The following is a 23,575-nucleotide window of genomic DNA, read 5'->3' as shown; positions in this document are numbered from 1 at the left end:
CCTTCTCTGGGAGTAGGCAGATGGCCTCTGGTTTGATTATGGGGCTTGGTGTGGCTTTCCAGCTGCTTCAAGATTATTGCACAACATTAAGTAGTCTAACGGAGAACAACAAAGCTTCCTGTCGTGCTTGTGGATTGCAATGGATTGGATAGTTCTTGTACCACAAAAACCAACTACCTACAAACTGGCTTTCTGCTCTCATTTCAGAACAAAAGGCAGTATACTTTATTTAGCTAACATAAAAGTAAACTATTAATAGGTTAAATACATAGTGTAGCAAATTTTTTGATCTGTACTTTTGTATTTGGGTATATAATTTTCTCTTATGCAAATCCTTTACATATTAGGGAAGTTGGGAAGAAAGGGAGGGGATATGTTCAATGACTCTAGACTTTGTTTTTCCATAATTTTATTTAGCTAGTATGTTTTAAGAAGATTACTTAGTATAGTACATTATAAGCTTAATATAATATAATGGATATGATTATACCTTGCTATAATGATATGTATATGATAATTAACTTTACATAATTAATATAATTTATACACTTTAATAAATTATAATTATGTCATTTTTGTATAATTATGTAATTATATATAATGGAAATTATACCATAATTATAATAAAATGTTATAAATTTTACAGGAGTATATTTTCAATAATTTTTATAATCTACAATTGATCTTTCAGATAAATTAGTACACTGGTGCTGAAGAGCAATATTTCTTTTGAGATTAGCCATCAGCTTTCACTTCTTGTACGAATTCCAAATGAAGTGATTGCAGACTGTCATTTAAATTAGTCCTTTTGGAGCAGTGGAATGTGACACTTTTCTCAAGTGCTAATTGACATTAGATGTTTAATCTGCCAAAGAAACACCTTTTACTTCATGTTATATATAGGAAGAGACTAAGCTTTTGGTATTTATGAATAAAGGTCTATATGATCTTGTGTTATGATTCAGAATGATATGTCCAAAATAAGAAAAAAAGTAAGTGAAGAACAAAGTAAAACAAGTAAAAATAAACAAAACTATTTTGGGCAAAAACTAAGTTGTAGTAAGCGTTCCTCTTTACAAGATTTGAGAAGGGGATGCCGTCTTTTTGCATATCAGAGACAGAATTTTGTTTTCCTGCTTAGCACATGTCTCTAGGGATAACATCTCCCCGTAGACTGAATGCTATTCTGGCCTCATCTGAGTTACTTAATTGGATTGACTATAAAATTGCATAAAATCACCATTAAACAGAATATTAAATAAATCTATACATATATGCCCAACAGTAACATTTTCCCTACAGTCTGGTTTCTTATTTCATACCTATCTTGCCATTTTTTTTTCTTATTTTCTGCTAAAGGCAGATCCAAGCCCACAGGAAAAAAATTGTTACGGTATTACTGCATAAGTAATATTTATCGAATAGTCCGTGTTCACGGCATCAGTGAAGCAGAACCGAGAAGGTGTTGACGCCAATAAAGGCATTTGTAGTAGCCTCTATTCACGTTGAATTGCCTCTCAGCTGAACTGTGCTGACTGTCTGTACCTACCACTATACAGAAGCATCCTTGCATCCCCTTGGCATTCTTCAGCGAGGAAGATACAGTCTCTGGAGCCCAAACTCATTCTGTTTGAAGCTTTGCTGATGGAGAGAGAAATGAAATAGCTTCTGCTAAGTACTGTGCAGTTGAGATTAGTTAAAGTATTCTTGGTAACAGGCCTTGGAAAGTTTTTAAAAAGTTCCTTTGGTTTGATTTTCCTTCCGTCTGGTGATCTGAAGAATTTCCTAAGTAATATTCTAGTCATGCATTTACAATGAGATGCATTTGTTTTAGCACTGATACCATTCAATTAACCCCTAGTGTTCCATTAGGCATATTAGTGCAGCATGTTGTAGCAAAAAGAGTGTAAGCTTTTGTGTCAAACACCGATTCCAATCCTGGCTCTGCCACTGCACAGCCTGGAGCAAGTCTCAGTTTCTCCATCGCTAAAATAGATGTAATAATGCTTCATAATATGGTTGCAAGGACTAAGTGAAATGAATGATGTTTTCAAAGTATGACTGGTGGGTAAATGAAAAATGCTAATTTCTTTCCTCCTTTTGTTCCCTCAATGAGCAATATCAAAACCTAATCACAGACTGAAAGATATTTGGATTTGTGGGAAGGCGTGGAGGCATGCAAGAATACGGAATTTAAAACTAGGATCATAACAGATTATTTATAGTTACTTACCTTTCCAACATTTGTAGAGTTTACACGGTAAATCTTTGTGAGATAAAAAAGATTTGTAACATTCCTGTATCATGGAAGATTGATGTGAAATGAAAGATTAATTATCTCCTTGATATAGAGTAAGACACACCTGGTGGTGGTTTGGGACTATAAGAGCTGATAAAACATAACTGATTTGCATTAACAATATCTTGAGTTTATTTACTGCCTGCTTTTTGAGCAACTTGAAGTATCACACTTATTCACCAGAGATATTTTGCGTTAAAATTTATCTTAGGGGTGGTATTTTGAAAAACTCTTCAGAGGCAAAAACAAACCGTGTATTGCTTTATGCACATTTTACTGCATTTCTATGAAAATTTCTGTTTCAATTAGCTACATTTTTTTTTTTTTTACTTGTAAATAAGTTGTCTCCCTTTTTCTCAAATACTAATTCTACTTCTTGCTCCAAGTATCTGTGCTCTTGGCTGTTCTGGAAGAAACAAGTCCTAACTAAGCACATTCTGTGTTCAGGTTTCCAACATTTAATGAGACCTCCTGTGTACACAGCACTGTTCAAAAATGATGCATTCATCAAAATAATAATAGCTGGCATTTATTATGTTCTTTGTAGCTGTTCGACTGTTTTAAGTACTTATATGTGGAAATTTTTTAGGTGAAGACACTGAGGCTTAGAGAAGTCAAGCATACTTGCCAAGGATCACACGTTTAGTAAGTAGCAGAGCCAGGGCCTGTCCTTCCGACTTGAATGCTTGTGCTTTAACGTCTAGGTTATTATATAGCTTCACTTAGGCTTTACCCAGCTGCCCATTTCGTCTATCATATTCTGCACTTTATGCTGTGTTCCTCTTTGAATCCTTTTTCTCTAGATATTTCTAACATATGTTACTGAATAATTCTCAGTTTCATACTTACCCCTAATATCTCCTAGTCACCTTACTGTTTTTTTAAACTTTATATTTTGATATAATTTCAAACTTGTGGAAAAGTTGCTAGAATAGGACAAGGAGCTCCTGTATATTCACTTTACCCAGATTCACCAATTATTCACATTTTGCCCTATTTGATTCATCATTTTCTATGTACAATATGTGTGGGTTTCTCTCTTTCTCTCTCTCTCTATACACACATATACACACAGACACACATACATACATACATGTACATATTAATGAACCATTTGAGAGTGAGTTGGGGACATCAAGCCCCTTTATCACTAAATACTTCAATGTATATTTCCTAAAAATAAGACTATTCCCTTACATGAATAGGCCAGTAATCAAAAGCAGGAAATTTAACATTGATACAATACTATTATCTCATGCACACTGCATGTTCAATTTCAGCGCTTGTCTCCCAAATGTCTTTTATAACTATAATTCTCTAGTCTAGGATTCATCGAGATCACACATTGCATTTAATTGCCATGCTTCTTTAGTCCCCTTTAATTTGCAATACTGCATCAGCCTTTCTTTTCTTAACCTTGACATTTTTGAAGACTACAGGCCAGACATTTTGTAGAATGTCCTACAGTTTGGTTTTGTCCGATGTTTCCTCAAGATTAGATCCAGCTTATGCATTTTTTGAAGGAATATCACAGAAATGATGCTATGTTGTTCTTGGTGCATGGTAACAGGAGGCTCCTACTGCCGGATCTAATTTGTGGGGAGATACTGTCAGACTGTGTAACATTATGTTCCTCATCAAGTTTTTATCCACTAGTTGCAGTGTACGTTTCCATTGGTGATTTTCTAATTCCATCATTTGTTCTAGATTTATTAGCTGGAATTCTACTGTAAGGAAGAGCTTTCTCTTTTCCTCCACTTAATTACTCATTTATTTATGTCAGGATGGACTCATTGATTCTGATTTTATTCAATAGGTTATAACTTATTACTATTATGAGCTTATTTTAATGCTCAAATTGTTTCTGATTGAGTCAATAAGAACTCCTTCAAGCTGGCTTTCATGTCCTTTTGATATAGTCCCATAATTTTTCAGCACTTTCTTACTTTCTGGCACAACAGAATGTTCCACGTTCACCTTATAATTTCCCTGTTCTAGTCCTGGAGTGAACCTTTCTCCAAAAAGCCCCAATTCCTTTTAGTAGAAAAAAGTATTTTGAAACCAAGATTCGCTCCATCATTCCTTCTTTCCTGCCCCCCTCCCGCTTCTCTCCTTCCTTTCCACTGCCCTCCCTCTCTTCCTCCCTCTTTATGCTTTGTCAAGGCATTGAAGAAGCCTAATCATATCAGAACATTGTGGAAATTTGCTTGAACCCATCGTGTATAAGCACTTCCTCATTCTCTGGTCTTTCCAAAACCAGTGTCTATTGGGTTTGATCATATAGTTGGATTCTGGGTTTCATACTCATCTTTGCTTTGGCTTAGACTCTTTTGTTCTCCAGTTTTGTACTTGATTTGATTTGTACTTACCACTGACCTTGCTTTCACTCTCTATTCTTGGCTGTGAAATTTAACTTATATTCTCTTTCCATCCACATTTAACTTTAGCCCACTCATATTCAACTTCATTCTTCTAGTCCGAGGTAATATCCTTCAAGAAATTTTTCTGGTTGCGAGTCTAAGATTAGGACACTTGCTATACTGATAAAGTTTTTTTGGAAATTCTGTTTCTGTGTCTAGCAGTCTTGGACTCAAATGGACCAGGGCAATGATATTTTTTCACTTTACAGAAGAGAAAGTATGGGATCTGGATGCAGCATAGGGAAATTAGATGTGAGCATTTACCTGATTCCCCAAACAGAACCAAGTGTTCAGGAAAGGCTAATGGAACATGCAGACTGCACTTTGTAGCGTCTTTAAATATCACAGGAAAATTGTGTTATACTGCTCAGATGAATTCATAATCAGGTGTGTGGTATGGGAGACTCTACAGAGAACAAGGATGCTGGAAGAAGCATAAGGCATATGTTTTATAAGAAGGCACATCTTACATAGATTACCATCTCTTTACTGAGGCTGTAAGGTCAAAATCCTCAGCTGATTTCTGTGAATTTTAGGGATTGAAAAGCTTTGGCGAGTTATAGCCATATGTGCCAATCACACACACACACACACACACACACACACACACACACACACACACACACAAAATGAACCAACAGTAACAAGTTCCAAAGCGGTTTCTAGTTGGCAGGGGGCAGAGGTGACTACAGTTGTCCCCATCATGCTATCCCGCTATCCCTCGTGACATGAAAGCTGTCATGGGAGGGAGCAAAAAGAGCCTTTCCCCAGTCACTTCTCATCCAGCCTGTGACCAAATAGATAAGAAAATATATAAATATGTTAAACTTTTTATATTCTTGTTACTTTTTCGTTTTACTGTCATTAAATAGATAATTGCAGAGCAATTTGTGAGTCATACAAGAAAAATGTCTCATGACTTAATTTAATTCAAGTCATGTAAAAGGAAATCCATTTCTCTACCGTTCACCATATTTAGTTTGTCTAATGAATATCGGCCATTTCAAAAAGAAAATCAAATCTCTCTCAGATGAAAAAACATTCACCATTTCTGAGGATATTCAAAATGAATTTCTCAGACGCTGAAAGGCATATCTCAAAGAGGAACTGTATGGGTCTTTTGTGGAAATATAATTGCACCATCATTGAAATAAGTATGTCATGTCAGATTGTCTCTGCTTGGAAGAAGTAGTTTGTGTATATGAGTTTTTAAGGGTGTGTTTAAAAAGATGGTCGTATTTATTTTGGATTCACTTGGTCATGCTGTTTAACAACTGAAGACCTAACTGTACCAGAATCATCCTTGCAAAGGTCAGATCTCATCTTTATGGAGAGGAAATGTACTGAATGGGAACTGTCTCAGATATCAAAATCACCTAGAAGCTGTTTTTGTTTTTTTCTGTTTTGATGTGTCCTAAAGGCAGAGTACTGAAATATAGTTCCTTTTAATTGAGTTTCTAAGTAATTGAATCTGAATCAATTTAGTCCACAATATCCACTAAGTAGTTATTATTTTTCAATCAATGGGCAGAGTTTTCTTGCCAATTTGCTTCTCTTCCTGGGATTTTTCCTCCACATCCCTAACTGTAAAGAAGAAGATTGTAATAATTCAGCAAGGGATGTTTGCAATGAGAGTATGAAAACTTAAGTTCCAACTCCAGAGGTGCTATTTCTTAGGTCCAGTGTTGCTGGTGGATATGAAGCCACTGACATCATCTAGGAGTGTCGTGCGAGGGACCCTGCTCGCTGTGCCATTTGTTGTGAGAGGGACCCTGTTCGCTCCGTGTTTGTCGTGCGGGGCGTCCTGCGGGGTTTCTGGTCCCGCTCCCCACATAAGAACGCAGGATATGGTGAGGCCAAAAAGGAACACCCACGGAGCCATAGGTAGGGGAGTCATACCACTATAGTCTCACTGGAGGCTGGAGGCACATGACCTGCACCCTGCTGTCCGCTTTTCTGCCTGCCAAGCAACCAACTGACTAACCAAGCACCCGTGGCAGTTATATCAGTGGCTAATTGGCTAACTGGTTACAGCTGATGGTCAATTAGCCACAGTTGATGCCATCTACTTCCGGGGTCAGCACCTTTCCACGTGAGGCCCAGAACCTGGAAACTGATCTCTGGGACTCTGTTCCCACAAGGAGCTTGTTAGAAATGCAGAGATGCAGGCCCTATGCCCCACCTTAGTCATAATTTGCATGTTAACAAGACTCCCCACGTGATTCCAATTCATGCGTACATTCGAGTTTGAGAAGCACTCATCTGTAAATTTGACACTAATTTATAAACTATTTCAAGAAAAAATTGTGAGGTCAAAATGGCTATGCCTTCAAGAATTTGAGACTTTATATTGAGTATATCCTCAGAGGTAGTGAAACTGTTTCATTTGAGGGAGGAATGTGCCCTCAACTAAACAGTGCTAGCAGTTGTGATTAAATCAAGTAGTCAAGTCACATGAAAACGTAATCCAAATAACATGCATGTTTTCTGCCGTCCTGAGTGTGAAGAGATTTGACTTTATTCAATGCTTTTTCTTCCATTTAAGCATTAAATAGAGAGGGAATGCAAATAAAATGAGCAAGCATTCCTTGTGTGCTTACTAAATGTAAAAAATGATGCTAGGAAGTAGAGACGACGTGGATATAGCTAGGACATCATCTTCGTTCTTAAGGGCCTTGTCTGGCACTTAGAAATCACTTATTGAATCGAGCTGTTCAATTAAGGCTAGGTGGGCAAACAACTACATGTAATATACATGTAGTTGAGAAATAACATATTAAATAGATAACAATTAAATAACAATTAAATAGATTCGAGCACTGCTTTGTGGGAGTGGGAGGAAAGAAGCAGCTTTGCCCACCTCCCCTCAGAACTCCCCACACAAGCATTTCTTCTTTTTAATGGTAGCTGCTTGGGTGTCCTGACTCTCACACGTGGCCTACTCAATTGAACGCAGTTTTAGTGAAAACAATTTCTGTACTGATGACATTTCATATTTAGATCTTTGACTTCAAATATTCTCTTTACAAAGGCATAGTACTGAGACGTGGCGATGAAGAAAAAGGAGAATTTCTGTGTGAGGGAAGGGGCCTCTGGACCTAGGAAAGAGTGTGCATTAGACATGCTGAGGGCCTGAGTTCTGGCAGTGGGCATGGACTGAAAGTGGTGGTTTTTGTAGTGCTGGGGATATGAGAGGGGGCAAAAAAAAAAAAAAAAAAAAAAAAAAAAAGAGATGCTTGGAATGTGATGGACAGATACATGTCAGGCATCAAAAAATAATGCTGACAAACCGGAAGTAAAATTTGACATTGGTTGTGGAATTATATTATTCAAATTGAAGTTATCTTTGACGTCTTCCTCTCTAGTAATTGCTTAGGAAGGGAGACTCAGTAGATGCAGGAGTTAAATAAACTTAGAGCATTTCATCAGGTTTGGGGGTTATAAGTTAATGAAGATTTTCAAATTTAATATTAAAATACTGTCCATTGGATTTTTCTAGGTGTGATGAAGTCCCCACTATTCATTATGTTTCAAAACTTACATTTCATAACTTGGTATGAATCCTTAAAATGAATATGATAAATATGTTTGCTTCTATTTCTGGATAATTTATACACCTAATATTTCAGAATTTGGCAACTTATAAATGCTGCGCATGAAACAATGTTTATGTCCTTAAAATTTATGCAAAGAAAATGAATCTTGAAATTTGATATCTGAAAAAATTGTTTTACTTATTACAAGTCATTATTCTGTTATTTTAAATTAAGACGTGAGACCAGAGAATGTAAACATAGCTTATTTTTTGAAGTTTATTTTTTTAATCCTTATTCCGCTGACTTTGGTCAATCCAATTAATATCCTACCAACTTTTATTATATTAAAAAGTTTGGGAAGGATTTATGTCTGTATGGCTTTTACCTTTTTCCTTTACTTTTCATCTGCATGGTTCTTACACTTTTTCCAAACATGGCTTCACAGCTACTTTATTATTAGTGACAGGATAATGTTGTAGCTGTGCATAAAATTTGAGTATAACCTTTTAATATAAATCTTAATATTTATGAAACACTTAAAATTTTCTTCATTATTTAAAAAGGGAATTTTTAATACACATAAAAGAATATATATATAATTTAATATATGTAGAATAATAATAAAATAAACATTTCTGAAATTACCACCCAAATCTAGAACTAGACCATTGCCATTAATTTGCATCTACCAATGTGTTCTTTCCTTATCACATTTTTTTTGCTTATCCCTTCCACTGAAGTAATTATAATTTCATCTTTTCATGTACTTCTTTGCTATGGTCTATATGTTTTTTCACATATGTATGTATAGGTGGTTAAAAACCTATAGTTTGATATGCTTTTGAACTTTACAAAAAGTATTTTTATACTGAAACACATTTTTCTCATTTTTCTCTCAATATTATGTTTCTAAGATTTATTCATGTCATTTCATCGTACTATAGTTCATTCACTGTCACTGCTACCTAAGTTCCATATCATTTATCCATTTCCTTTTGATAGATATTGAATTGGTTCTAATTTTTTACTATCATGATCTGTGCTTCTATGAACATTTTAGTTTCTTTCCTGGTGCATATGTGCGAGGGTTTATCTAAGATACATGCTGAGTAGTAGACATGCTAGATTGTAGGAGAAACAAACATGCAATTTTATAAGATAGTACAAGTTTGTTTTCTAAAATGGTTACAGCAATTCACACTCATCAGAAATAAAAGTTACCATTGACCCATATCTTTTTTTACTAGTCTTATTTTGTCAAATGTAATTATTTTTGCCAATAGACTGGTGTAAATGGTATTTGATTATGATCTAGTTGGTATTTATCATCACTAATGTGCTTGAAAAACTTTTCCCAGGCTTATCAGTGATATATGTTTCCTTAACATGAAATGCCTGTTCATACTTTGTATCCATATAAAAATTTTTTGTGCTTTACATGTCTTTCATTTTTTGATTTGTTGGTCTTTGCATATCTGGATATGGTTCCTTTGCGTGTATTTTATAAAAATATCTTCTCTCAATTTGCGTCTTGCCCTTTTCACTTACTTTATTGAGGTATAATTGATGCATAATAAACTGCCCATATATGAAGTGCATGATTTAATATGTTCTGACATATCATATACATCAGTGAAACTGTTAGCGCAATCAAGATAGTGAGCATATCTGTCACTCCTTAAAGTTTCCTCTTGAACTTTTGTAACCCCTCCCACTTACCCTTTGCTGCCAACTCTCCCCACCACCCCATTCATTCTCAGGCAACCATTGAATTGTTTTCTGTCAATATAGATTAGTTTGCATTTTCTAGAATGTTATATAACCAGCATTATATAAGATGCACTTATTTTTCTCTGACTTCTTTCTTTTGATATAATTATTTTGAGATTCATCCATGTTGTGTATATCATTAGCTTGTTTCTTTTTATCGCTGAGTAATATGCCATGGTACGGATATACCACAATTTGTTTATTCATCTATCTGTTGATTGATATTTGGGTTGTTGCCAGATTTGACTTTTCATATGGACATATATATTTCTTTTTCTCTGATAAATACCTCAAACAAGAATGACGGGACCATATAGTAGCTCTATTTTTAACTTTTTAGGAAACTGCCAGACTGTTTTTCAAAATGGCTGTACCATTTTCCATTCTCATCATCAGTGTATGAAAGTTCCAGTTCCTTCACATTTCTGTCCATGCTTGGTATGATCAGTGGTATCTCACTGTGATTTAAGTTTTTCATTTCCTTAATGAGTCATGATGTTGAACAACTTTTCATTTGCTCATTTGCCATTTATTATTATTATTATTATTATTATTATTATTATTATTATTGGTTAAATGCCTGTTCAGTCTTTTACCCATTTTCTATTACATTGTTTGGCTTACTGTGTTTTTAGAGTTCTTTATATGTTCTAGATACAAGTGTTGGTTTTTTTTTTAAATCAGATATATGATTTGAAAAGGAACACAAGCTTATACAGTTACTTTTGCTCAGAATTTTGAAATTATTATTCTGTTGTTGTCTGGGTTCCATTATTTTTATTGAGAAATCTGATTTTTTTTTCTCTCTGACTGCTCTTAATATCTTTGCTTTGTCTTTAATATTCTGCAATTTCATTATATGTTTAATCCTAGGCATAGGTTTTTATTTATTCTCTCTAATATAAGCTGTTACTTTCAAGATTTTGTAAATTCATATTTTCATAAGTTCTAAAAATTTTATCTCTATTACTGCTTTATATATTGCTTGTTATTTATCCAATTTTTCTCCCCAAAGCCATCTATTAGAAAAATATTAGACCTTCTCATCTATACTCTATATATGTTGATATTGCTTTCTTATTTTCTATTTTATTTTCTTTTGTGTTACATTCTGGGTATTTTCTTTGGGTACGTTTTTCCAGTTCTGCTTTGTCTAATCTGCTGTTTAACCATTCATTGATTTTCTAAGTTTAAATAATTACATATTTTTCCAACATTTTATTATAAAAGTTTTCAAACATAGCAAAGTTACAAGAATATTACAGTGAATGCCTGTGCACCTACCACATAGATTCTATCACTAGCATTTTATTATATTTGTTATATGTCATCAACTTATCTTTCTAGCCACCCATTAATTTATCTCTAAAAAATATATTTTTAATTTTTAGAAGTTACATTTGTTTCCCCCATTCTGCTTGTTCATGCTTACTACGTCCTTTTTATTTGCTCATCTTTGGGATTGTGACTATTGTTTCTTTAACACTTTGCATAGCTCTTCTATATCCTATACCACCACAAAATTCCAAAATCAACAATAACTGATCATTAAACCTATTGTTCTTGCTCCTGCTGAATTTCATCCATAGTGACATGCCTTTTTTGTTGGTTTGTGATCTTTGATTATTAGCTCATTTCTTGATCCTAATCTATGAGAGTCCTTCAGGTTTAAAATTTCCTTTTGAAAATATAGATATATTTCTTGATGCTGCCAGTAGCCAGTGGGGAGGAACTGACACAGACTTACTTCAGCATCCCTTGAGGATCTTGGCTCAATGAGAAAGCTCAAGGATTTGCTTCCTTACTTCTGCTTACTGGTCTAAGATCCAGTATGCTGGTAGCAATTGTCATTGGTATCTGTCCTCAGAACAATCTCATTCTTTTTGTCTGTTCACCACTGTTACTCCAACCACCTAGATGCTCTGATTCAGCTCAGGGTGTGTGTGTGTGTGTGTGTGTGTGTGTGTGTGTGTGTGTGTGTGTGTGTGTGTGTGTGTGTGTGTGTGTGTGTGTGTGTGTCTATGAAAGATTTTCCTTGGAGACTTACCCCATCTGCTGCAATATCAGTAATGCTTCAAAGCACGCACCCTACCAAGTACCTCGTTAATCTGCAGAGTACTTAGCCACACTGTCAGAAGCAGATGTCCTCAAAAACATGTTTCATATATTAAAAGGTCATGAAATTTAACTTTGTGGGATGATTTTTAATGTCATTTACATCCTAAACGTAAAGATGGATTTATGAAAGCATTCATTTTGGGGGTCATTTGGGTAGATTTCTAACAGAGATTGTGTAATGTCTTTTTAAAAAAAGCAATTCAAAAAATTATTTATTTTAAAGTAGTTTTAATGCAAAATGAAAATGTTGCAAAGGTAGTACAGAGTGCCAATGTATCCCACACTGTTTCCTCTATTGTATTACAAATTTATGAAGTAACCTCACTAAAGGCCTACAGGCAGTAGGAAAAAAAAGGTGATGACCTGAAACCCAGTGGAGACTGTAGAACCAAAGGCAAAGAAATTATACAAAAGCATCCTACATTTGTAATACGGTTTCATTCTTTTGTCACAGTCTGTGTTTCATCTTGGACCTGACTTAAATGATTTTGGAAAAAATTGCATACATTAAGGTTTGCTCTTCATGTTGTAAAGTTGTATGGGTTTTGACAAATGCTTCATGTTAGATGTCCATCATTACAGTTTCATTAGAGAATATTTCCATTGCCCTGTGCTTTACCTGTTCAGTCTTCCTCCCCTGTCCCAGTACCTCCAGCAATCACTGATTATTGTACTTAGTTTCTCTTTTTCCGAAATATTATATAAATGAAATCATACAATGAAAAAATGTAGATTTTTAGCTTTGCAATATGCATTTATGATTCATCCATGTCTTTGGATGGCTTAATAGCTCATTCCTTCTTATTGCTGAATAGTATTCCATTATATGGATATACTACAATGTTTTTATCCATTCAACAATTGAAGGGCATCTTGCTTGCTCCCAGTTTTTGTAGTTATGAATAAAGCTGCTATAAGAATTCTGATACAGGCAAACATGCAATTTTCAGGTTTTCCTCTATTTTTGTTATCTTTCGTTGGGATACATATTCATGCAGTTCTTTTAATCAGCAAAATTTTCCATGTACACATGCATGCAGAAGCTATACATGAGGTGGAACATGGCATTTTTATTCTTCCTTTACATTTTCTTCACAGATATTCAAGAATTTTATGAGGTGACATTGCTAAATTCTCAGAAAAGTTGTGAGCAGAAGATAGAAGAAGCCAATCAAGTTGCACAAAAATGGGAGAAGACATCCCTTCTTGCTCCATGCCATGATAACCTTCAAAAGTCTGCAGAGGTATATTATTGAAACTTCTGAAATAAGTAAATAATATTACGACTTACTTCTGCCAGTAAAGAAGTATAGTGATAATCATTATCAGCAAATGGCAACAATAATAACAAAAATATAGTTATACCATACTGTTAAAGTTGTCCTGAAAGAAAGGGTTTATTGAGCCATGTGCTAGCCAGTGAAAGGATCAGGTCCTGGGGCATGCAGTCTAAACCCCCAGCAGCAGGGCTGGATGGAGAAGACAAACATGCTCCCCATCCTGGGATTGAAGGAGCTCTGTTATACAATGAGTTTGGGGAAGAAAGATGTAAGTTGTTTTGAAAGAATTTACCTTGGCTATAGATAAGGGAGTGGGTGAATGGGTGGGAAAATGTGAAGTGGGGAAGTTCTGGGACAGGTGAATAGTCATGAGGAAGAAGTATTTGATGCTTCTGGACTTGTTGTGGGCAATAGTCTGGAATGTTCATGCATAAGCAAAATGTGGTGTCATCTGGTGGTTGGCGATTCTTTCTGGATAGCTGCCTGTAAGTCGATTCAAAGATTCTACATACATTTAGAAATGTGAGCAGTCTTTTTAAAAACATTTTTGTTAAAATATAGCTAACATACAATATTATATTAGTTTCAGGTATACACCATACTTATTCAACATTTATATACCTAAAGAAGTGATCGCCAGGATAAGTCCACTTATCTGACACTGTACCACGCTATCACAATATTATTGACTGTATTCCCCAGGCTGTACTTTACATCCCCATGACTTATTTGTTTTATACCTGGAGATTTGAACCTCTGATTCCCATTCACCTTACCCCCCACCTTTATAAAATTTTCAATTACAGTTGACATTTAATATTATTTTATATTAATTTTAGGTGTACAGCATAGTGATTAGACATTTATATAATTTAAGAAGTGATCCCCCTGACTATCAAGTACCCACCTAGCACTATACATAGTTATTATCATATTATTGACTACATTTTTTTAAGTACCAATTTGTGCTTCTTAATGCCTTCATCTTTTTGCCCTGCTCCCCAAACCCCCTCCCATCTATCACCCTGATAAATCTAGTACCCATCTGACACCATTCATCGTTATTACAATATTATTAACAATATTCCTTATGCTATACCCTACATCCCTATGACTAATTGTAACAACGAATTTGTACTTCTTAATCCTGTCTCCTTTTTCCACCCACCCCCAACCCCTGTCCCATCTGGCAACTATCAAAATATTCTCTGTATCTCTGAGTTTTTGTTGTTGTTTGTTTGTTTCTTTATTTTGTACTTTAGATTCCACATATAAGTGAAATCACATTGCATCTGTCTTTCTCTCTCTGATATACTTCACTCAGCACAATACGCTCCAGGTTCATTCTTGCCGCTGCAGATACATGTATCACCTACTCTTTATCTACTCATCCATTGACAGACACCCAGGCTGCCTCCACATCTTGGCCATTGTAAACAATGCTGCAATGAACATATGGATGCACATGTTCCCTTGAAATGGCATTTTGTGTTTCTTTAGATGAATGTCCAGAAGTGGGATTACTGGGTCCTCCTTTTTCTCTTGTTTTAGCCTTTGTTTAAAGTCTATTTTGTCTTGTATAAGTATTGCTACCTCAGCTTGGTTTTTTTTTTTTTTTTTTTCCATTTTCATGAAATATCTTTTCCCCATCCTTTTATTTTCAGTCTGTGTGTGCCTTTCTATCTAAAGTGAGTCTCTTGTAGGCAGCATATGTAAGGGCCTTGTTTTCTTATCCATTCAGTCACGCTATCTTTTGATTGGAGCATTGAATCCATTTATATTGAAAGTAATTGTTCATAGATATGTAGTTATTGCCATTTTATTATTTTTTTTAATCTTAATTTTTTCCTCTTTAAGAAGTCCCTGTAACATTCCTAGTAATTGTGGTTTGGTGTTGATGAACTCCACTAGCTTTTTCTTGTCTGCGAAGCTCATTATCTGTCCTTCAATTCTAAATGATAGCTTTGCTAGGTGATCTTGGTTGTAGGTCCTTGCTTTTCGTTACTTTGAATATTCCCTGCCAATCCCCTTTGGCCTGCAAAGTTTCTGTTGAGAAAATTGCTTACGGTCTTATGGGAGCTCCCTTGTAGGTAACTAACTACTTTTCTCTTGCTACTTCTAAGATTCTTTCTTCGTCTTTAAGCTTTAGCATATTAATTATGATGTGTGTTGGTGTGGACCTCTTTGGGTTCATCTCGTTTGGGACTCACTGAGCTTCCTGGGCTTGTGTATTTATTTCCTTTGCCAGGTTAAGGAAGTATCCTTCATTATTTCTTCAAAAAGGTTTTCAATTCCTTGCTCTCTCTCTTCTCCATATGATATGAATGTTGGTTGCTTGATGTCCCAGAAGCCCCTTAAACTGTCCTCATTTTTTTGGATTCTTTTTTCCTTTTTGCTGTTCTGATTGCGTGTTTTCTGCTATGTCACTTTCTAAATTGCTGTTTTGAAATTCTGCGTCATCTAATCTACTCTTGATTCCCTCAAATGTATTCTTCATTTCAGTTATTGTATTCTTTAATTCTGACTGGTCCTTTTTTATGTTTTCTAGCTCCATTTTTATGTTTTCTATCTCTTTGTTGAAGTTCTCCCTCGAGTATGCTTATAACCAGTGTTTTGAAGTCTGCATCTGCCAGATTGCTTGTCTCCATTTTGTTTAGTTCTTTTCCTGGAGCTTTGTTCTGTTCTTTGATTTGTGACATGCTTTTTTTCTCCCCATTTTAGCTGTCTCCCTGTGTCTGTTTCTATGTGTTAGGTAGGGCTGCTATGTCTTCTGATCTTAGTAGAGAGGCCTTATGTAGTAGGTATCCTGTGGTGCCCAGTGGCACAGTCTCCCTGGTCACCTGAGCTGGGTGCTCCAGGTGTGTCCCTGTGTATGGGTTGTATGTGTACTCCTGTTGTAGATGCGCCTTGGTTGCTGTTTGCATGTCAATGGGAGGGATGACCCTTGGGGTAATTGATTGTCAGGACTGGCTGGGAGTACAGTGGAGGAGCTGTTGTGCAGGGCTCCTTTAAAAAGAGCAGGACTAACTTTAACAGGGCTCTGGTGCCTGTCAAAATCTTAATTTCCATACCTGGAACTAATTATTTCAACTTTTTTAGTGATACACACACACACACACACACACACACACACACACATATATACATACATATATATCAGCAAATAAGTCTGTGCCAGGTGATATATATATATATGTATATGTGTATATGTATATATATATATGTATATATGTATATATATGTATCTATAGATAATTGGGACAACAGCATGTGTTTTTATGACTTTTAAATTTAATGCTACGCTAATAGTATGTATCCATATCATGTCATTGAATATTAATGAAATGTTTTAATGACAATATAACATTCCTTCATTTGGAACTTACTTAAGTAGTTCTCCATTTAATATTTAGGCTATCTCCAATTTTCTGCTATGAATAATGCTGTAATGGACATCCATGTTTATAAACCATTATATCTTTCCCATTTATTTCATTAGGGTTGATTTTATAAATGAAACTACCGAGTCCAAGGATATTGATATTTTTAAGGCTCTTGATGCAAATTGTGAAAGTGCTTTGCAATAAGGTGCTTCTAGCAGTGTTTGAAAAGGCATATCTACATATATCCTTAGTAGCATTAATTATTTAAAATATTTTCAATTTAATAGGTAAAGTTCATTACTTCCTGCTTTAGGTTTCAATTATTCATTCATTATTGAGACTGAACTGTTTTTTCTTATGATTATTGGCTGCTTATATATTTTTTGTGATTCTTTTAAGCTTTTTGTCCATTTTTCTAATTTTTAATGTTTTTGCAAGAACATTTTATTTATGAAATATGCTATCCTGTTGTAATTGTTGCAGTAGTTCTAATTTGTTGATTACTATTAATTTTGCTTGTATATAGTGCTTTTTGACATTCAAAATATTTTGAATTTTTGTGTGATAAAATCTATCACCTTTTCCTCTTTTATTCTTTTATCTTTGTTCTTCATCAATCCAAGATCAGTTAACTATTCTCCTATATTTTCTCTAGGATTTTATTGCTTTGATACCTGCCCTTTTTGAATTTTCAAAAATTATTTTTAGTTAATTTCTAGATGCATAGTCCCACACATACACCTAATCTTATATAAATGATCAAATATACACTTTTTATTCTAAAAGCAATTTTGAAAAATTTTTTTCCCATTTTTGCATGTCTCCCCTTTCATTCATTTCCTGCCAATGCTGCATTAGCTCTACCCTCCCCACACATAAGATAACCCATCTTAACAACTTAATCAACTTAATGTGTTCAATCCTTCTGCACTCATATATGTATTCATAGGTAAACTATACTCATATATATTACATTATATTATATTATATTATATTATCTCCATACTGGAGCATGTGTTTGTGTGTGTGTGTGTATGTGTACACACAATTTTCGAAAGTAATTGTTTCTCAAAAATGTTCATATCATATGAACATTTCTTCAAGTTGTCTGGTATAGCTTTGATTCGTTTCTGTTTTCAGTTTTCTGCCATTATGATTCATGCTACAATCTGATGATTGCATGTACATCCAAATTTACTGATGCCTTTTTTCTGTAGGATAGATTTTCAGGGGTAACATTATTGGCTCCAAAGGTATGCATTCTTTTAATTTGAATACGTATTGCCAGTCTGATTACACCTTTTCATTTCCACTGACCATACATGTCAGTGCAATTTTACCTCATATCCATCCCACTAGTAGGTGCTGCAGCTCTGCTTATTTTTTGCCAGAACTTTTAATTGGTTTATGAATAGATGCCAATGATACAAGGATGAATGATGAAAAAAAGTCCACAGGGGTTTTAGACATTTATTTTTCAGTGTCAAAAACAAGATAGGCAAAACAGAGTTAATGTAATGTGGGTTTTTCCACAGGCAATTTTAAGGTTATTTAAAACTCTATGCTATGCATCTTAAAATCTCTTGTCTAGGAAGTCGTCAGCCTATGGTGATTTGAATATTGGCCAGTTATATCTAAACCATCAGAGCATGAATGCACACTAACCATGCTTCTAAAGTGAGTCTGATTGCACTTTCTTAATGGGCTATATAACAAAGACCAAGCAGACCTGTCTCTTTGCCATTGAAAATGAAGGTAGGCAGAGGGGAAAAGTATCTTTTATTTAGGTTCTCAGTGTATTGGGCTAGGAAAACTGAGAATCTTGTCCTGTGAGGGTTGGCGTTCCAAGGTCAAAGTTTAAAAAGTGAGTCCAAATTAAATTGTTGCTAAATTGATCTATGTAAAGAACAGTAATTGAGAAACAGAGCCAAAACTAAGTTCCTAACCAGAAAAGCTTAGAATCAGGGACAACAGCCTGGGTAGATTCTGACAATGTGGTGCAAATGCTTGTAATGTTTTGTGAATTTGTCACCTTGTGTTCTCTCCTTTGAACAAGCTGAGTTTATTTCAAGCAGCCAGGAAGAACATGTACGCTATTTAGGGGCAGCAATCATAAATCTTCCTTATCTCTCTGATTTCTTGGCTCCCACAAGCGAGTTTGTCACAAAGTAGTCTCAAGAAATATGTGTTGAACATGAAGGAAGTCTCTCTAAGCATCCTCTGGTTTCCAGCTTCAGTCTGGCCATTGAGCTGCTTGCCTTTTGCATTCTGCTTCTCTTTATCTATCTCTTAGCTGGGTCTCCCCAGGATGTAGACTTAAATGGAGACAAAACTGGTGTGCCTTAGTGGACCAAAGGAAGTCGTGGATAATATCCTCTGATTCAATAAGAATGATATGCATTTTTTTAATAGTCACAAGACAACAGCTTTTTATTTATTTTTTTTCAAGTTTTTAAAAACACTTTTTAAATTTTTCAATTGGAGTTGACATACAATATTATGTTAGTTTCAGGTGTACAACATAGTGATTAGACATTTATACAACTTACGAAGTGATCACCCTGATAAATCTAGTGCCCATATGACACCATACATAGTTATTGTAACATTATTGACTATATTCCTTTTGCTGTACTTTACATCCCTATGACTGTTTTGTAACTGCCAGTTTGTACTTAATCCCTTCCTCCTTTTCACTCAACTTCCCAAACCCTCTCCCAGCTGGCAACAATCAAAGTGTTCTCTGTATTTATAAGCTTATTTATATCTTGTTTGTTTATTTTGTTCTTTAGATTCCACATATAAGTGAAATCAATGGCATTTGTCTTTCTCTGTCTGACTTACTCCACCAGAACAATACCCGCTAGGTCCATCTATGTTGTTACAGATGACAAGATTTCATTCTTTTTTATGGCTGAGTAAACGTTCCACTCTATGTATGTACCACTTCTTCTTTATCAATTCATCTGTTGGTGGACACTGAGGTTGTTTCCATATCTTGGCTATTGTAAATAATGCTGCAATGAATATATGGATGCATATGTCTTTTTTAATTAGTGGCTTGGGTTTCTTTGGATAGATACCCAGAAGTGGAGTTTTGGATCTTTCTTTGTCTCTTGTTATAGCCTTTGTTTTAAAGTCTATTTTGTCTGGTAGAAACATTTCTAACCCTGCTGTTGTTTGTTTGTTTCCATTTTCATGAAATATCTTTTTTCATCTCCTTACTTTCTGAAATGTGTCTCTTGTAGGCAGCATATGTAAAGGTCTTTTTTTCTTATCCATGTAGCCACCCTGTCTTTTGATTGGAGCATTTAATCCATTTACATTTAAAGTAATTGTTGATAGTTATGTAGTTATTGCCATTATTATTTATATTTTTGATCTCTTTTCTCCTCCTCCTCCTCCTCCTTCTTCCTTCTCCTTCCTCCTCCTCCTCTTCCTCCTACCTCCTCCTCCTTCTTCTTTCTCCTCCTTCCTCCTCCTCCTCCTTCTTCTTCGAGAAGTCTCTTTAACATTTCTTGTAATACTGGTTTGGTGGTGATGAACTCCTTTAGCTTTTTCTTGTCTGGGAAGAATGATATTCTTATGTGATTAGCACATTAGCTCTAGAAACAGAAGTTTCAAAAGCACTTAAGGCAATGGACACACCACTGGTGTATCACTTTTTAGTGGGTTATATTTGTGCATTTATTAAAAAAGGTTTCTATATAATTTTATTAACCAATATCACCTCAATAAATTTAATTTAAACATTTAAAAGAAGACATCCATAGCCTTTAAAAATCTTTGATAATGTAGCAAAATACAAAAGGAAGTATCCTCTGACAATTGCAGTTTACTTGTAAGAGGCAAAAGTCAAAAATCAGTGGTTGCAATAATACTTTAAGGATTTAGAATTTAACTTAGAGTTTATATGCGTGTGAGTGTGTGTGTGTGTGTGTGTGTGTGTGTGTGTGTGTGTGTAGAATCAAATCAGTCTTTTGAAGTGCTTTGACAACATGAAGAGAAAACTTGGTAGAATAAAAAGAAAAATTTCAGGGCAAAAAAACCATTGGATTGGGTATTTTAAAGATGGGTAGGCTTCTGGCTGCAGGATGTCAGTGACATTTTAATGCCAAAGAAGTGTGTGTTACCTCCAGTAGATGGCTGCACAAAGTAGGGCTCCAACCATTGTACACTCAGTCTAGCACAGTGCCTGGCGAAGAGGATCTCAGAAAATATAATATAATAGGGCATAGAATTTTTAACTTCTTTTTTGTGTAAATCAACCTAATCTTAGAATTAAGCCTTGAATTTGCTGTGAAGCAGAAAACATAATCTGAGGCAATTCTGGGTTTTCTCAAAATATTTCTGTTTTATACTTAATCATTTCCCCACGTTACCTACACCATCCTTGTTTTCTCAGCGGGAACAATTCTCTGGTGCATATATTCTGCCACAGCATTTCATGGAGAGAAGAAATAGTGTCTAATATTGTACCTGACTGTGTTGTGCCTCAGTGACTATTGGTGGATTGGGTGATGTTGGTGGGGGAGATATTTAGGGAAGTATCATGGTCATCCATCAGCATCCACTACGAGATAATTCCCATTGGAACATTTCCTTTCTAATCTTCAGGAATCATCATTCGTTTATGTTAGTCTTTGTAGCTGAGATGCATGTGTTTCTGCTTGGTCTCTAGCTGTAAGTTTCACTCTACCATCTGTTCTCCTTATTTGAACCACAAAGCTTCTTCAGTATATATTTTTTAATTTATTTATTTTTATTTTTTTTTTAAATTTCCATCTATATATCTCACGGCCACGTTGGTAAGAACTAGCAGCAAAAGGAGTATTTGGCTGCTTCCTATTCTTCTTGGGCTGCAACAGGATCCTGTGAGCCTGGTCAGGATCTTCTATCTTGATATTCTTTTACCATTGTTTCTGCTTTATTCTTTTATGCCCTACTGGTGCCAGGGAAGTTTTTTAGAGGTTTGGGGTTGGGAGATTTTCATCAGTTTCCTTTTATTTTCTTTTTTCCGCTCTTTTCCTCTCACTCTTTAATATGAGATTCTTGGTTAGACAGAGGTAGAGAGTGTATATGTAATTGGGGTGACACACGTTCCATTTGACTTGCATATTCTTGTAAATCTTTCCAGTCTTACACCTGGACTATAGCTTTTGAATTAAAAAAGTAAGAATGTGGTGTCTGTGTTTTCTCCCCCTGAAAACACAGCCACTCAAATGTAGGATGATTAGGGTAAAAAGGATCTGCAAGGTAACCCCATTGCTAATAGCTCATTGTATCCTTCCTCAATAGATGCAGAAAGATTTGCTGCTTTGATAGCGGCAGATATCCTGCAGTTTGAATTTTAATGTATGCCTTGATATGAAAAAAAAATTGCTGTGAAGAAAAGAGGACAATAGTTAGAAATCCCTTAATCAGGATCTAAAAAGCAGGAAAAAATAAAGTGAAGCCTAAGTCTCAACAAAAGCTTTCCCCCCTTGTTTTATTGAGATATAACTAACATATAGCACTGTATATGTTTAAAGTATACAGCATAATGACTTGATTTGCATATATTGTGAAATGGCTACCACGATGAATTTAGTTAACTACAAAAAATTTAGTTAGCTACAAAAAAAAAAAATTTTTTTTTCCTTGTATCTGCATGGGATGGTGAAGTCACCTCTTTCAAGTTTTTAGTGTCACCTTCTCAGTGATTCCTACTCCATTCTATTTAAAATACCCTCTCACCTGTCCAGCACTCCCGGTTACCATTCCTTGCTTTGTTTTTGTTCAGAGCACCTATAAATATCTACCAGAGAGATATTATGACCTAGTCGTTAAGAGCAAGCACTTTATAGTCAAACCATTTGGGTTTCAATCCAGGCTCCATCACTTACTGACCGTGTGACTTTGGGGAAATTATTTAAACCCTCTATATCTCAGTCTCTTGCTCTAAAATGGAATTCTCTCAGGAACTAAATGTTCATTTTCCATCTCAATGAAATGTAAGGTCCATGAAGGCAAGGATTTTTGTCTATTCTGTTTATTGCCTTTCCTCAGCCCCTAGAATGTTCCCCTCATTTAATCACTCATTTGCTAGGAAGTTTAGTTATGTTATTTTGGCTTATACTACTTTTGCTTAAGAATAACATACTAAAGTTAGCTCTACCTTTTTAGCAAGGGCCCTCTGAATCTTCTCATGAAAGCTAGCTGTAGTTTTAGAATAAATACATAGTTTAAGGGACAGTTGATGGAATGACTCAGGGATGATAATTGTACCTACCTCAAAGGGCTTTGAAGTCGTTAAATAAGATTATATAATGTGCTCAATATAGTACCTGGCATATAGTAGGCACTCGATGCTTCTTGTCTGCTAGTATTATTGCATTGGAGGATGGATAGAACATGTAGAAATAGGCAGAAAGAACATTTCAGGCAGACAGAGCAACCTGAGTTAAGTCAGAGAAATGATGAAGCATGCGTTGTGTACGGGAGATGACGACTAGTTCTGTATGGAGTGTGGAACACATTAAGGTAGATAGGGGAAGTAGGAAAATGGAAGTTCAGTCATGTAATTCTTCACTCGGAAGTAACTACTGGTATCATTTTGGCATATTACCTTCTAGCTCTTATTATATCCAGCATAAAAGATTGCTTATTACAGAATATAGATTAGAAACACAGATAATAATAGTAAACATCTACATGGTGCTACTTATGTGACAGACACTCTTCTAAATGTTTTACCTGTTATTAATCCCTGTTTCTTCACCTCTGGCCC

The 23,575-nt window shown here is 35.2% G+C and overlaps 1 protein-coding gene across 5 annotated transcripts in view; it reads left to right on the top strand.

The window, feature by feature from the left end:
• The window catches only part of DLG2 (discs large MAGUK scaffold protein 2), a 1,874,701-nt gene that overhangs the window by 224,979 nt on the left and 1,626,147 nt on the right, over positions 1 to 23,575 (top strand). For all 5 annotated transcript variants that reach the window (XM_033121658.1, XM_033121661.1, XM_033121660.1 and 2 more), the window contains exon 3: positions 13,242 to 13,387. In XM_033121658.1, coding sequence (XP_032977549.1) covers positions 13,242 to 13,387 — 146 coding nt within the window. The remainder of the gene's footprint in view (positions 1 to 13,241; positions 13,388 to 23,575) is intronic.

Source organism: Rhinolophus ferrumequinum, chromosome 11 (genome assembly GCF_004115265.2).
Source record: "Rhinolophus ferrumequinum isolate MPI-CBG mRhiFer1 chromosome 11, mRhiFer1_v1.p, whole genome shotgun sequence".
Classification (NCBI taxonomy): Eukaryota; Metazoa; Chordata; class Mammalia; order Chiroptera; family Rhinolophidae; genus Rhinolophus; species Rhinolophus ferrumequinum.
This window is presented reverse-complemented; position numbering and strand designations above follow the sequence as displayed.